At 34.8% G+C, this 15,649-nt stretch overlaps 2 protein-coding genes across 2 annotated transcripts; both read right to left on the bottom strand.

Annotated features, from left to right (window-relative positions):
- Positions 1-3,751: 3,751 nt before the first annotated feature.
- On the bottom strand, positions 3,752-5,436 carry Ak2 (Adenylate kinase 2). The gene is made up of 4 exons (XM_090103346.1): positions 5,376-5,436; positions 5,154-5,259; positions 4,753-4,989; positions 3,752-4,303 (listed from the first exon to the last, which is right to left on the bottom strand). The coding sequence occupies exons 2-4, from the start codon at positions 5,253-5,255 to the stop codon at positions 3,914-3,916; spliced, it is 729 nt and encodes a 242-aa protein (XP_089959472.1). The 5' UTR covers positions 5,256-5,259; positions 5,376-5,436; the 3' UTR covers positions 3,752-3,913.
- A 690-nt stretch (positions 5,437-6,126) lies between these two features.
- Nup188 (nuclear pore complex protein Nup188) lies at positions 6,127-15,564 on the bottom strand. The gene is made up of 16 exons (XM_090102564.1): positions 15,413-15,564; positions 15,114-15,327; positions 14,410-15,014; positions 14,106-14,226; positions 13,618-13,731; positions 12,416-12,715; positions 11,673-12,178; positions 11,191-11,371; positions 10,623-10,887; positions 10,090-10,382; positions 9,653-9,955; positions 8,133-9,563; positions 7,788-7,897; positions 7,324-7,540; positions 6,948-7,178; positions 6,127-6,754 (listed from the first exon to the last, which is right to left on the bottom strand). Exons 1-16 carry the CDS (start codon positions 15,430-15,432, stop codon positions 6,155-6,157), a joined length of 5,511 nt encoding a protein of 1,836 aa, XP_089958690.1. The 5' UTR covers positions 15,433-15,564; the 3' UTR covers positions 6,127-6,154.
- Between the last annotated feature and the right edge of the window lie 85 nt (positions 15,565-15,649).

Genomic DNA, 15,649 nt, shown 5'->3' with positions numbered 1-15,649 from the left:
TACCTAGTTACTTATAAAAAAATAAAACTGCTTGCATATAAGTATTCATTGACTAACTTCAAATACCTGAAGGTAGATTTTGTTTTATGGAAATAATTGTAAATTAGCGAAGAATCTAACCCAGAGACAATAATTTATTTCATTACATACCTATCCATTTATTTTCCAAGAGCCAGGTGCAAATTTCTTAAATCATTTCTTCCTTTTTAATAAATAAAATTATTGAATATATGAATATGAAATAGCATCATGTAAGGTCGAGTGGTCAACAATGAACCAGTAGTACAGAGTGAACCATGTAAATAATTCAGAAATGTGACGTTGCCGTTTGGTGCAAACTAGCATTAGGTAAGCGCCTTTGAGGCCCCTCCCGCCTTCCCCAGTCGACAGTGAGCTAGCGGCGCGGGAGGCCGTGCGAGCCCGTGTTTGGCGTTTTCGTGCCGAAAATTGTATAAAAATAACGTAAGTAAAATTTCGTCTCATTTTATTTGTATATACAGTAGCTAAATATCAATTGTATTGATGATTTCGTTGTTTTTTGCGGTTTTACATAAGATAGTTTCGTTAAACACCTCATGTTTATGCATGTAGCTATATAACCTCAAAGTTTGTAAGCATAGGGTGGTACAAAATGAACCACCTTGAGAGAGTACACAATGAACCAGTGATTCATTGCGTACCACCTTTAGAGTGCCTTATTACTCAATCTACTTAGCCAGAAAATTAGCTTTTTGTAAGTATTAGTATTACAAGCACTAAAAAATATTAAAATTTCAGGATGGGTCGAACAAAATTAGATAGATCTGCTAGGAAAAAAGGATCCCACCTACCTGAAGCAATGAAGGCTGCTGTCGATTTACATCTCAACGGTATGAGCTTAAGAAAGGCTGCAAGAGATAGCAACATACCATATCCAACACTGCGAAGATATGTGATAAAATTCAAGACAGACGAGTCTGATGGTCTGATGGGTGAAGATGGTTCGATGGAACCAAATTATAGCGTAAATAAAATATTCACGGAGGAACAAGAAACAAGTCTTAAGTCTTATATTCTTGATTGTGCTAACAAATTTTATGGTTTAAACACCAAAGAGTGTGGAAAACTCGCCTTGCAAATGGCGGAAATAAATAAACTGGCATACCCTATAAGTTGGAAAGAAAGGGGAATGGCGGGTAGGGACTGGCTACGTGGCTTTAAAAAAAGGCACCCTGATTTAAATATTATTTCGTCAAACTACTTACAGATTTCCCGTTGATATCTCTCTTTTAAACATGCGTTATTAACGTTTTGTTTTTATGTTTTTGTTTTAAAAGTTTGAAGAAAATTATTATTGTGATACAACGAAACTATGACTGATTAGAATTACTTATTGTAAACAAGATCTCATTTAGATTTACGGATTTCTTAATTAATGATTAAGAAAATTATATTTTAAATGTTATTTCTATAAATTACTTACGAACTTGTTGTCTTGTATGTATATAACGCCTACGTAAAAGCCTAGGTAATTGTTGATTTCTAAGAAACTTAAAGTTGATTTTATAAATGTTTACGATTTTTTCGATAACTCTTAGAAAAAAAGCTATTTGATTGTTACTTCAAATAAATAGGTACTTTAAATAAATTTGAGAGTTTTATTTAACTATATTTTTTTATAATTCTATCATTATAATGCTTTAATTATTGACATGGTTCATTGTTTGCACACACGGTTCACTGTGTACCAACCCCCGGTTCATTGAGTACCATTGAGTGTACACAGTGAATCATTTCTCAAAAAATAAAAAAAAATAAAAACATTAGTGGCTATTGTACTGTAACAAAAATAAAGTACTACATAATGTAACCAGATATATTATCTACAAATATAACTAAAAAGTATGTAGTTAGGACGTCGAGGAGTACATTTACAGCTCTTGAAAATTTAGGTGGTTCATTGTCGACCATCTCACCCTCAAGGTGCTAACATGGTAACATGGACAAAATTTCAAAATTATTTTTTTTCGAGTTACATAAGCTCTTAAAAGTTTAAGATCACCGCAGCTCAACCCACAAAGGATATGCAGCTAACGCACATTGTGCATAATAATCCTATCTAGAACTTTAACTATTGTACACATTTTCAGCCCGAAAGAAATGATTGACCAAATTTACTCCTGGCTTGAGGTCTTGAGGATCGTTAAATAATACGAAAGATTAAAGAACTAACTAACAAGTATTCACATTTTGCAAGTAGATATAATAATAGTAGAGAATATTATATTAAGTAAGTAGTATAATAATATATTACAGAATATGAAATAATTATAATTAAGTACCTATAGAAAGATTTGTCTTTAGGACCACCTTGCAATTATTGCAATATATTATTAATACTGTTTACGACTTTAGAAAGATATTTCTAAATACGGTGTGATTTTAATTCTTCTGATAAATATAACTTTAGATATTCTCTAAACATTACATTATGGGATACCCGGTTCAAGGGCCCCTTCAAAATAGAGGCATGAGGAAGCGCTGCAATGGCGGTCAGTAACGTATTACAGGAGTACATAGTAATTGAAATGATTACAGGAGCCGTATTATGACAGCTTATTTCCAATCAGTTTAATTAGCCATGGCTGGTTATACCAATTAAAATATTCATTTGCCAGTCAGTTCAATTCACGGCTTAATATGTCTGGAAATAAGATAAAATAATTCTCTAATCTGTGACAATACTGCCCCAGACTAGTTTTTTACTTCCTCAATAAAAACTTCAAGGGAACAAACAACGAGCGGGTTGATCTACTTTCATATTGAGAAATGAGATTTAATATTAATAAAATATAATTTAAAGCGTCTCTTACGCTGAAATGAAGTTCATATTGTGCCACTCGGTACTAGGCGCTGCGCTTCCTAGAAAATGTATGAGAACTAATTGTTTTGTGACTAGCACATTACAGTGCTTCCTACGCTTTTATTATTTGAAGGCGTCCTGAGTTTATATCTGAATCTATGCTCTTAAAAACTTTATCGAGCTTAGATGTTGTATTATTTAGAAATATTTAACTTATTTGAATATCTATTTACTATTACCTATTACATAAATTGTATGAATAAAATGTTTTAAAATCAAGATCCTGTGTTTTATGAACAAGCAATTTTTACTATTAGTTCAGGATCCATCGTCCATTTTTGCAAGTGATTACTATCAAGCTAATTTTCCGTGAGTAGCTTTATTTTGATGAGACGACCAATAATTTCCTGTACGAAACTCTCGATTGCGGTAGCTAACAAAGGTAACAAGGATAAAATTTTTTGATTTGATTCTCGAATATTTATTACGCAATTTGTAGGACAATATTTCTGTTAAATTATATTAATATTAACTAAGTGAAAACAAAAAAATCAGCTGGTTAGTAGTCACCCGACTAAAACGATTTTAAAAACGTTATCACGTCAAAATGGGCGATGGATCCTGAACTATATTCATCGACAAATTGAAAAAACTTTTTTCAAAACAATTTAGTTTATCAATTATAATTGATATATTGTGTTTTATCTAAGTTTGATACCTAATTACCAATTTGCTGATTATAGAGAAAGTAGATTACAACTTTGTATGATATGAGCATTTAATTTTATTTCCAGTTTTATTTCTTATAGGTAATTAATTTTACTACACACTGAACCACCACCATGTAAAGATAGGTATTCAATATGTCTCTGTAATTTATAAATGGGAAAAAATGAAACAAACATGACATACGATTTCATTCCACTGTATTTGTACAAGAAAAAAATTGTCTCTAAAATAGATTTAACTATTATCCAGAAAACAGTAAATATTAAACAGTCACCAACCAATCACATTTATAAAAAGTAATATTTGTACAAAAACATTTCAGCTTAGAGATAAAATAAATGCTTATAAAGCAGATCTAGCTCTGTTGAAGATACGGGTTTTGAAAATATTATCAATTCTATTGAAGACATCATCAGCTGACTTTGCCGCGTCGACTCTGTAGTGAAGGCCTTGTCTCATGTAGTAGTCTATCAGAGGCACCGTTTGTTTATGATATGTAGCTAACCGATTTTTAAGAGCATCAACATTATCATCAGAGCGCCTTATTAGCGGCTCCCCGGTGACATCATCAGTCATTGGCTTCCGTGGAGGGTGGAACTCTTCATGGTAACTCCGCCCACTTGGAGTGTGGATCAATCTGCCCGTTATTCTCCTTACTAGTAAACTATCTTCAATACCAAACTCAATGACAGCATCCAAAGCTGTTTTCCGCTTGGCTAATAAATCATCAAGCTGAAAACATTTTACTTTTATTTAAACACTATCTCTCAACACTAAAAAAAAACACTAAATCATACCTAAATGTTTAAATAATTATTTTATTAACATTTATTTATTGAGAATCATTTGTATCTAGTTCGCATGAAATATCTAACAATATTAATTATCCTAAGACATAAAAAGTCTGCAAGTACTAACTTCTGAACTAATGTAGATTTGAATTTGTAAATCCATTATATTTTACAATCTTGTTTATTGTAGTGTACTTTGACTCATACAAATAAGTCACAAATTGTATTACATAACTTGATCTTAATCTTAGAAAAAGTTAATTGTTATCAAAATCTCACTAAAGAGAAAAAACAGACAATTAATGGCCTGGCCATAACAATTCAAATTTTCTGATCCATATCAAGTCCGAAAACAAATTAAGATAATAATATACATTTCCATGAACATACTTTTTGTGCCTGTGGCACACTTCTTGGGAATCCATCTAACAAGAACCCATTCTTACATTCAGGCTGGTCTAGATTCTTGTCAATCATGTCTACCACCATGTCATCGGAGACCAACTTTCCTTCATCCATAACTTTCTTCAAGCGGCGTCCCAACTCCGAGCCGGAGCTCACCTCCGCTCGGAGCATGTCTCCAGTAGATAAATGGCATACACAATATTTTTCTTTGAGACGTGGCGCCTAAAATTAAAAATAATATCAATCACATAACATAACACCTTTATCATTAATCTTATATAACACTGTAAATATTGTGGACTTTAGTAAAAACAAACGAAATGATAAGAGGTGTGAAGTTCAAGCGCGCATTTCTACGAGAGATATTGAGAATTATATGAACTCACTTGAGTGCCCTTGCCCGAACCTGGTGGTCCCAATAGCACCGCTCTAATGCCGATAGGGTCATTATCCGGCCTAGGCTTAAATTCAGCAGCGGTTGGTGCCATTATTCTGAAATAATAAATGGTTTTCAGGTAAAAACAGGACAAGAAAACATGCGAAATAAGTAAACGATTTGTGCTTGCTGGTAACAAGCAAGTTATTATCTTAATCAAAATGTATATTACCCAAATCAAAGTTGATTACAGAATCTCGTTGTTAAATTGACTAAATTGGTAGCTTTGATTGGTAGATCATGTGCTCAAAGCCGAAGCCCTAACTCGGTGCAGCGAATAGCGAAAACTGACAGTGACATAATATTATAGTGCATTGACAACGACAATGCGACGAGGCGACGAGCAACGTCGACTTTTATTTGTCAGTGTCAATAATTTATAAAGACTGCGTTCAAAGAATGGATCTAAAGAAAGATTGTAGGTATGTGAAACATTGACATGTATCATCTTTTTTCCTTAACATTGGGTTTTAAACTTTTAAATACTCATTTATGTAGATATATTGATAGGTGCTTTAAAACATGTTTTACATGTAAAATGAGTATATGAGTTAATTTAGTTTTTAAATCGCTTTAAGGGATGGAATTTTTGTGCTTGTCTTAGCAAAGTTCAAAATTTCAACAGACAATTATTAAAAAAGCTTTTATTAAATGTTCGAAAATACTTAAAGTATAAAATTACAGTAGTTGAAAAGATTGATTTATTTTATTTTGAATGTAAGTCGTTACAGTAGTGTAACGCTTTCAGAAAAAGAAACTACTTCGAGAAGAAACATGGCTTCTATTTTCATAAAAATTAAACTTAATTTAACTTTAAATTAAAAGTACTGAAATAGTGGATGAGTTTTATTGCAAGTTTTGTCCGCGGATGAAACCGCGTGACATAGCTAGTGCCCAGTACCAACTAAAATAAAACGATAAGCAACATGTAAAATGTTTATTGTATCAAAATTATAAATCAGTTTGGCAAATGTAAAGAAATACAACCGACATAAAATGGAAATAATCATCATCATTATTTATTTGTACATCTGTTAAATTGGAGTAGGCAGTTTCAATTTCTTGGAGTGAGGTGTCCAGTATTTCATCACTGTCCCTGGTCGTTTCAGCCCACGAGACGCGCTTCAGGCTTCGAGGACTTTCCTTCTTTTTATCAGGAGCTGGTGTAGAATGAGAAACAGGTGAAGGGGGTTCCTTAGTTGGAGTTTGTGCGCATTTGTCCAAGAAATGTTTGCGGAGAATAAATTCTCGCATGGAATCTTGTGAAGCTCGTTTCGGGGGTGGAGGAGGGGGTAAAGCTAAATCATTGTTCTCTTCTATTGATGGATTTTGTTCTTTTTTCACTTCCTCGAGTCTTTTAGTTTCCTCTTCATCAGCTGCTAAGGGCCAAGCGCCTAGTTTATTTCGCGCCAAGTGCGGACGATTGTGAGCAGCACACAGGATTCTTTTACGCACAAAATCGTGGTACACAGTTAACTCAGAAGCTAGTTCGCGGCGGACGAGCTGTTTGTGTCGAGTCGGTACACTTCGATCGCGAACTGCCAAGAGTGCCTGAAATAAGAACAATATTGATGTTATTTGTTGTAAATTTGTTTCTGTTATAAATATGTTGAAATTTATTAAGATCCAATTTAAAATCTGTAATTTTATTATTTTTTACAATTTTGATACTGACTGACTGTGTACATATAGTCGGTGTTGGTGTATATTACTCGCCCGCCGCAAGTGGTGTGTGTGTGTGTACCTGCGAGGCGAGCAGCGTGAGCGCCGCCTGCAGCGCGCCGGCTAGCAGCTTCTCGCTGGCCGGCGGCAGCGCGCTGGCGGCGCTCGACACGCTGGCCACCGACTCGCTGCGCAGTGCCCGCCGCTCCCCCGGGCTGCCCGAGCACGAGCACGCGCGGCGCCGCCCCGCGGACCCCGCCGTGCCGCCCGCGCCCGGGGACCGCGCGCCGCTTGTCTCTTCCGAATGATACGCCTGGACAATTACCAATAATAATAAAAAAATATTAATGCAAAAGTGCCCTTCATTCGGAATTACTGGAAACACAAAACACTCAGGTATTAAACATCAATAAAAAAATTTAAACACATTAGTTAATAAAAAAGTCACAAGCACTTACATGATTCAAAGAGCGCGTCAACAAACAGATCACAGACAGAATGGTCCCAAACGTGAGCTGTGGGAACTGTTCATAAGTTATCTTCGGCGCTCCAAAATGTAACTCGACGAGCGGCTGCCAGCGCTCGAGATCCAGCGCTGGTTCCGCTAGTAGACTCAATAATTCCGGACTGAATGAAAGGAGACTCAGTGTTGCCATGTGGAGGATTTCTAGTACCCTAAAATGAATTATTTTAAAATTTATTTAAATAATTGAAAGAACATAAATTTGAATCATAATATAATTCACTTCACAATAAATAACGTTAAGTATGGTTATGAGCTCCATTTTAAAACAAGATTATATAAAGAAAATGTTCAATTTTACTTTAAATTATGTAAACAAAATTTTTATTTAAAAACTGTAAGAATCATATTTGTTTTTTCTAAAGTATACGTATATTGCATATTAAATACAAATATCACCTGTGTAGTGCGGCAGGTGCTGGCGGCGCGGGCTCGTCGTGCGGGTCGGACGCGCGCCGCGCACGCAGCATTAGCGTGCCGCACTGGTGCACGCATGCGCTAATACTGCGCTGCAATAACAAATCGTGTTTATTTATTGTGTAAATAATCATTTTTTGTTGTTTTTTTAACAATGCAATATTATGCTTTTGACATTTTTGACAAAAATTTATGTGAAAGTTAGACTGCGTAAATGGTTTTGTATTTGTTTCCAGAATCCAGATGGAGATTAAGAAATAAAGGCCTGCTTTTGAGATGTGATAGACAACAGGATAAATAAATCTAATAAAAAAACTTCACACTTACCATAATATAGACCAATGAGTTGATGTTCAAGATACGCCATCTCGCCTCAAATTTCACAAGTTGCACCACTAGATTGAGTGTGGACGCGCACAAATTCAATGCATCAATGCTATACATCTGACGGGGCAGTAGTATCGCTTCCACGAGATGTTCCAAATGAACGCCCACAAAAGTGATCGCGTCGCTAGCAAAGAACTCCCCATGTTTCATAACCATCATTGATATAAAGTCTAAACTGTACCCATAAACCCGCCACCATTCTTGAGGCTTCCAAACGCCCTTATTTCCATTGGGATTAGCTTCAATTTTCGGTGGCAACAATTGCATCCAAAGAAATTGGTCAATGTCACTCAATAATAAGTCTTTAGAAAACGGACCTCTAGCGTACGCGGTCAAACAACGCAACGCTGCCAGCGATGTATGGTAATGACGTCTATTTTGCAAACACGCTTGTAAGCAGCAAAGCAATTTGTTCACAAACTTTGTGGATTGGAACCATTGTGACAATCCTGTGAATACATCGTCATACAATTCCAGACACTGTTCAAGCATGGCCAATGACAGCACTATTGGGGGTATTTCCTCGCTCTGCCCATTTGATTCTTTATCAACTTCCATTGTTGTGTCATCTCTGACAAAATCGAAAAGTTTGCCCAACTCAAGACTGTTAATATTCGTCACTGAGCGAATTACACTTTGCGCTAGAAGGCTGTTTGCTTTGATTTCATAGTCTAAGCTACTTATAGCAACCGTAGCTATAGATAGTATTGCGCGAACTGCTCGGGGATGTAAACATTCATAAACAACAGCTACATTAGTTAGTAAATTATCAATTTGTTTGGCGCTAGCTTTTCTGTTATCGAAACAATCTTCCTTCCAATTTGCCAGCATTACGACATATAACTCGGCGAGTATAACGACAAGGCGACCATCTTTGAGATCATCTAATTCATTCAAAAGCGCACTCATACAAGGTGTAACCATTTTTGCTTTGTGCGCTATATTCAGACTAAATGGCAAACATTTGCAAAATATTGTTGTAAAGTCTTTCCATGAAGTTAAAAGTCCAAGCCATACAGGAACTTTATCAGTGACGATTTCCTCAATTTCACGTCCTTTGAAAGAGAAAATATAATCAATCCAAGTGTCAAGATGTTTTTTGTTTGTATCAAAGAATTGTTCTAAAACCTCTTTAAAGTTGGGTTCCAGCTTTTCTCGCGAAACAAACAACTCGATTCCTAGAACGTTAAAGATCTGACTATATGTACGAAGTTCAGGTTGGATTTCGCTAAATAGAGGACTGGTCATGTGTTCCCAAAATTTTGGATGTTCGCGTAATTTTTTGACGAGAATTTGCATGTTGTTTTTCCAAAGTGCATGAAATAGGGCCATAATGCAACCCAACAATGGACTGTGAAGCAATTTGGCATCCTGCAAAAAGGAAACATTAATTATCAAAAGATATGAAGTGAATAAATAATGCAAGAACAATTATTTCAACTGAGAAGAAAATTACTCACAGATTTAACAGTCTCCAAATAATCAGCCATATATCCCAAAATGCCTTCAAAACTGTCATCCTGTTCAGTTTTCACTGTTGCATCTGTTTCTTTTTCTTTTTCAATTGCCTTTGCTCTCTCGTGATTCATCATAAAGAACGCTTCAGTCAAACCAGGCTGTTTGCCGACACAGGTCGCGACAAATTCCAATATGGCCACCTTAACACCAATAGTTTCGTATTCATCGCGCAATCTGTCTAAGAACATGACCCGAACTTTGTACGCGCTCATGTCTAGTAATGCGAACAGTGACATTTGGAAACCCTGAAATATCAATTTAAATTATAACTAAGTAAAAATGCAAATTAAAATTGAGGCATATAAATATTGAATTTTGAAAAATTTCAAAACTTTTCTTATGTTACACAAATAAAGGTTCCGTTCCAAGAATAACTCACTTCAGCAAATCTCTTCAAAAGCCTACAGCTCAACACCGACAAACTTTTGTTGAACGCATGATTGATATAGCTGACCACATTGGGCACAACTTTCAGTCTATCCACTTGTTTATTTTGTGCGAATATTAGGTGTTCCAGTGGAGTCACTTCGTTAGTATCATTTATTAGATTCTTCTGTCGTAGCGCATACATGATTAGAGCTAAACAGCGTTGTAGAGTAAATGTGTATTGATATGCCGATCCCGAAATCCAGTTTGTATCTTCGTGGATAATTTTTTCGAGGGATTCGTTACCTGGAGGAAGGTGCAGTTTTAAGATTATTTGTCAAAGGGTTTTGAATGTGTGTTTTAAATAATGTAGCTTTGTGAAGAAAAAACAAATAGCAATAGAAAGTATTAATATACCGAAAATAATACAAAATTTGAATAAGGGAATACGGCTTTGATTCACTGTGCTCTGAAAAATTATAAGTGTAATTATAATTATTTAAATTTTATTTTATTTGGATGTACATTTCACATTTTAAGACTTACCAACAGAAACAATCTTTAGTAACTCCAGAGCATTCTCTGTATACAGAAGACCATGGATACAAGTTCGTTTCAACAACATCACTGTTGCTTTATTATCTGTCTGCTGTAGGACCATAGTAAGGTAGTTTGCACATTTCTGTATGAGCAGCTTGCGTTCTGTTGTCGAACTGTAGCGCCAGCCATATACGTTGGGAAATACTTCACGGAGGATAAGAATAAGCCCCGGCAGAAGGATTTCTGTTACAATACGATCGTCCGTTGTTACCTGTAATAAAAAAAAGACGTGTGGCACTCGGGGACTGCCGCGGTAAAGCTATTGCATAGCATGCCTTCAAGCCGCACCTCCGTGTCCGTCGGAGTGGGGAGCGTGAGGTTTTTTCGTTACGGAATTTCTCGATTCGGTCCCCACGCTCAAGGCCCGCGATAGAAGCTATGCAATAGCTTAATATTTAATAAATCATACTATAAAAGTTAGGATTTTTACTTATTAATTGTGTATTTTTCATAAAATAGACATGATTAAAAAAATTTTCATATTGTGAAGTAATTATTTCTCTTTTGTACATACCTTGTGAAAGGCACATAACATATCGATATAAGTAGTGAGAAATTTATAAGTTCCACTTGGTTGTTCAATAGATATGAGATACGATCCCACAGCTGCTGAATCTAAGGACACACCATTTGCATATTCTACATGGGACAGCTGATGTTTCGTTATGCGCGGCAAGAGACCTGTGTTTATTAACCTGCAAAAGACAATTTTTTTATTGTTGTGATTATTAAACAATTATTTGTATAATTATTTATACTATACACAATATGACTCATTTATTTTCCTCGTCTTTTCTGGGTTGCCTGGTAGAGATCGCTGCCAGCGATAAGGCCGCCTACTGTACATTGTTATATTATATTTTTAAGTTTATAAATATATTCTATAAGGTGTACAATAAAGTATTTTTCATTCATGCATTCATTCATTCACAGAATTTATTGAAATTAAAAGTAGTAAAAGTAAGTGGTATTTTATTTAAACAAAATCTTACTCACCGTAAATGAATTTCCTTGGAAAACAGTGGAATCAATACAATACAGACATTGAGGCATTCAACCAACAATTGCAATGGGGGTGTTTCCGCACGCATGAACCTCAATAACACATCAAACACGCCTTCACTCGGCCCCACCAAGCTTTTTGGAATCTCTTTATCTTCCACAAGTGCTTTTAATATACCCTTCAGCACTTTAGTACCTTCATACACTCTTTCTAATGTCACATTCAAGTTATAATGTCCCTGTTTTCTATCTAGAACTTTCTCTATTTCACTATTGAATACTGTCCAGTAAGAGATGGGTGTACGAAAATGAATCATTGTGCCTTCCTTCCGTTCTAAGATTGTGGCTTTTGACCCAGCTTCAACATGATAGGTATTATCGCCCAGAGGGTAGTAATCTCTACCAATAACTGCATCTTCAGATTGTAATGACACTATTGGTACTGTATTTGGATTGTAAATTTCTGTGTATACAGGTAGGTTTTTCAGTTCGGCAATGAGCTAAAATGTAAAATATACTGTCACAGATGTTACACATTTTTTTTCTTATTTTAAACAAACAATAACATTGATACGTTGGTTAAGATAATAAGTGATTAGACACTTTACCAAAACACATAGTTATTGTTTAATCCATCAGTCCTCGGAATCACAGACACAATAGAAAATCTATTGTGTCGCGCCCCGATCGGGGCTTACGGTGGTCAATGGGTTAATAAGATTTAAACACAAACTTACATTTCTTACACTGTCCTTCCCAGCTTCAGATAAACCAGCAGCCAAAATGGAAATTGCATCGAAATTAAAAGGGAAATACTCCAACGCAGTATTCCATAAAGAAACCACACCACAATTATCTTCTTTTTGTTGCAATAACCAAAATTGCTCAGCTATTGATGGTGACTTAATCAATTCTGAACATAATTGCATGATGCCAGGTTGGCAGCTGATTGTACCATCTCCATCAAATTTATCACAGACTTCATTCAATAGTTTGAATATCCTCTTTCTTACTATTTGGGCACACATGGAGTCATCCTGAAAACAAAGTCACTACATAGTATAAAACAAAGTCCCTACGTCCCTTTGTATGCTTAATTAAATCTTTAAAACTACGCAACGGATTTTGATGCGATTTTTTTTAATAGATAGAGTAGTTCTCAAGGAAGGTTTTTGGTATATAATTTATTAGGTTTCAGACAAGGCGGGCGAAGCCGCGGGCAGAAAGCTAGTTTTTAGTATAAATAAATGCCCATCATCAATCATATCATATCTGATCATCATCATCTACAGGTCCCACCTTTGCTTGCTCTGACATAAAAAAAAGACGGGTTGCACTCCGGGAGTGCCGGCAGAAGTCAAAACTTGATTATTAACGTTGAGTTCTCTCCATCCGTCTTACGCTTTTTCGATCAGGTCACGTGTCCTGACGCGAGTTTAAGATTTTATACCCATTACAGAAAAAGTGCTCAACTAAAAAGTACTAAAGAAGTTTTCACTTCAAAAAAATGCATGTAACAGTTTCAAGTTGTTTTTGTACATATTCCTTCACTGATCTTTTTTTGAATACAAGTTTATTAAATCTTATTACTCAATATGCAAGTGAATAACAATCATCTTGATGTGTTCCTAAAGTTACAAAAAAAAGTGTGTGCGTGTACTAGTGTACACACGTAAGAAGTGAAACTTCTTTATGACCTTATTTTTCAAAAAATAATTTACTATATGCAACTTTACAGAAATACGTCAATCACGCGTGTAAGGGATAAAAACAAGATGACGCGTAACGGAAAAATATCACGCGTAACGAAAAAATGTTACACTAAATATTTTTCCAACCCCGATAAAGAAGTTTTACTTCAAAAATTATGCTTCTGGAAATATGTAAAATAATTGTAACTCATATTACCCTCTGAAATGTTTTTACAATAATTACTTACATTAAACAAAGTGCTACTTAGCATTTGTTTTAGGAATTCAAAGACCTTCATTCTAAGTGAAATGGCTCCATAATGTTGATACTGTGTTTCAAATAATTTTACATGTTGGTCACTCTGCAAAGGAAGTATTAGCATCATATAAAAAATGCAATATAAATTATGCCATTAAAATTTACACATAATTATTGTATAATCTAGTAATGGATAAGTAGCTGATATCTACTATATAAAAATAAGTCGGGTTTTCCTTCCTGACGCTATAACTCCAGAACGCACGAACCGATTTCCACGGTTTTGCATTTGTTGGAAAGGTCTCGGGCTCCGTGAGGTATATAGCAAAGAAAAGGTGTCTCTGGTGGCGAAACAGAGTTCGCCCGGTAGTAATTTAAAACAACTTTTATAATTTGAATAAGGTTTTACAAACTTAAAATTGGTAAATGACTTTTACTTCAAAATGTCTCACTTAACACTTTTTAATGAAACTTTACCTGTAATGTAATCATCATCCAAGTCATCAACATTGGGCTTTGCTCCATATGTGGTTGAATCTTTGTAAACTCATTCTCTACAGACTCTTTAGTCCCTTCTATCCATGGTGACAGATTTTTGCTAAAAATTAATAGTGGTAGTTGAATGAAAAATAAGTTTTCAGTTTGACTTTATAAACTTAAAACGCAATATATTATGTCTGTTGTGTTGTAACCATGTTTGATTGCAAATAAATGATTTTGATTTGATTTGATTTGATTAAAGTGTATAAAAACATGAATTATTAAAAGTACTTGTACTCACATTTTTTCATTATCTACAATAACCATAAACAATCCAATTTCCATATACATGACTCTCATGCACACTTCTCTATGCTTTTCTTCCAGGAGATCATTGAAAGCTTGATTTTTGCCAAAATTATGTTTTCTAAACAATTTGAACAGTTTGACAAACTCATCTTGAGTGATTTGTTGTTCATTAGCTAATAACATTAAAATCTGGAGTATAGCAACTTGTTCCCTTAAGTTGGACTTTGCCCATTCTTGCCTCACTGTATCATTGTTAAAATCACTTTGGATCTTCCTTGATGGAGGTGCAGACGCTAACAGTTTCTCAAATTGTGATATAAGAGACGCTTTTAAATTGCTTACACCTATATCATTAAAAATTTTATTGAATAGTTCATTATACTTATGATTTGTATCTGACTTAAATTCTATGATATATTGTAATAGTTTCAATACAAATAATCTTTCAGCATGATAGAAATTCCAGACATTAGGCGATAGGAATGTTGGCCTTGTATCCACAAATGCAACATTTTTCAATGCATTTGCTGGTGTTCCATATGAGATATCACATAAATAATGTTTTAAAATTTCCCATATTTGAAAACAGTCCACATCCTGGAAAGAAATACATATAGTTAAGCACAAGCACAATGCATAGAGTTAAGTTTAATTTTCGACAAATGTGTGTTTATACATATAAACGTAATAACTTACGATATAATGTTGTAGCGTTTGAACAACATTTAAGAGCTTAGTTTGGTCCGAATATTTAGATTGCAGCTGTGTAAAGGAGTTAGCTTTGGCAGGTTTATAACAAGCGAGTCCTTGCTGTAAACAGCTAATGGTATCCTTATTATCTAAAACCTTTTTAAGTTCCTCGTTCGTAAGGCTTTGTGAAAATGTCCAGCGCCATAATTGCTTCCAATATCTGTGAAAAGTTAGTGTAAATATTATAACAATGGATTTATATGCCGACTTACAGAGATTGAAATTGATTTTAATTTAATACTTACGGAGTACAAGCACTTGTCATGGTGGTTGTATTTTTTTAAATAATGATACTATCCGTTAAACATAATATTGTTATAATAGTGTTGTTTATTTGCCGCAGAAATAAAAATTAAAGATATTATTTTTAAGGTTAGAGGAGAGCCGTTATGTTACATTGACAGGACAAGTGTCAAATTTAGGTCACAGTCACAGATAAATGTAAATTGTTGTAAATTATTGCCAGTTATATCATAAAAGAA

Source organism: Colias eurytheme, chromosome 6 (assembly GCF_061535395.1).
Source record: "Colias eurytheme isolate Ceu_HAF_F1 chromosome 6, ilColEury1 Martin Lab GWU primary, whole genome shotgun sequence".
Taxonomy (NCBI): domain Eukaryota; kingdom Metazoa; phylum Arthropoda; class Insecta; order Lepidoptera; family Pieridae; genus Colias; species Colias eurytheme.
The sequence above is the reverse complement of the archived record's forward strand: the minus strand, read 5'-3'. Positions and strand labels throughout refer to the sequence as shown.

Excerpts from the sequence above, each read along its gene's own strand:
- Ak2 (XM_090103346.1), bottom strand. The coding sequence starts at position 5,255 with ATGGCACCAACCGCTGCTGAATTTAAGCCTAGGCCGGATAATGACCCT. Across the intron at positions 4,990-5,153 it reads GTTCGGGCAAGGGCACTCAA|GCGCCACGTCTCAAAGAAAA; the intron begins GTGAGTTCATAT and ends TTTTAATTTTAG. Across the intron at positions 4,304-4,752 it reads GTGTGCCACAGGCACAAAAA|CTTGATGATTTATTAGCCAA; the intron begins GTATGTTCATGG and ends AAATGTTTTCAG.
- Nup188 (XM_090102564.1), bottom strand. The coding sequence starts at position 15,432 with ATGACAAGTGCTTGTACTCC. Across the intron at positions 12,179-12,415 it reads GGAAGGACAGTGTAAGAAAT|CTCATTGCCGAACTGAAAAA; the intron begins GTAAGTTTGTGT and ends TTTACATTTTAG. Across the intron at positions 9,956-10,089 it reads TTTTGAAGAGATTTGCTGAA|GGTTTCCAAATGTCACTGTT; the intron begins GTGAGTTATTCT and ends TTGATATTTCAG.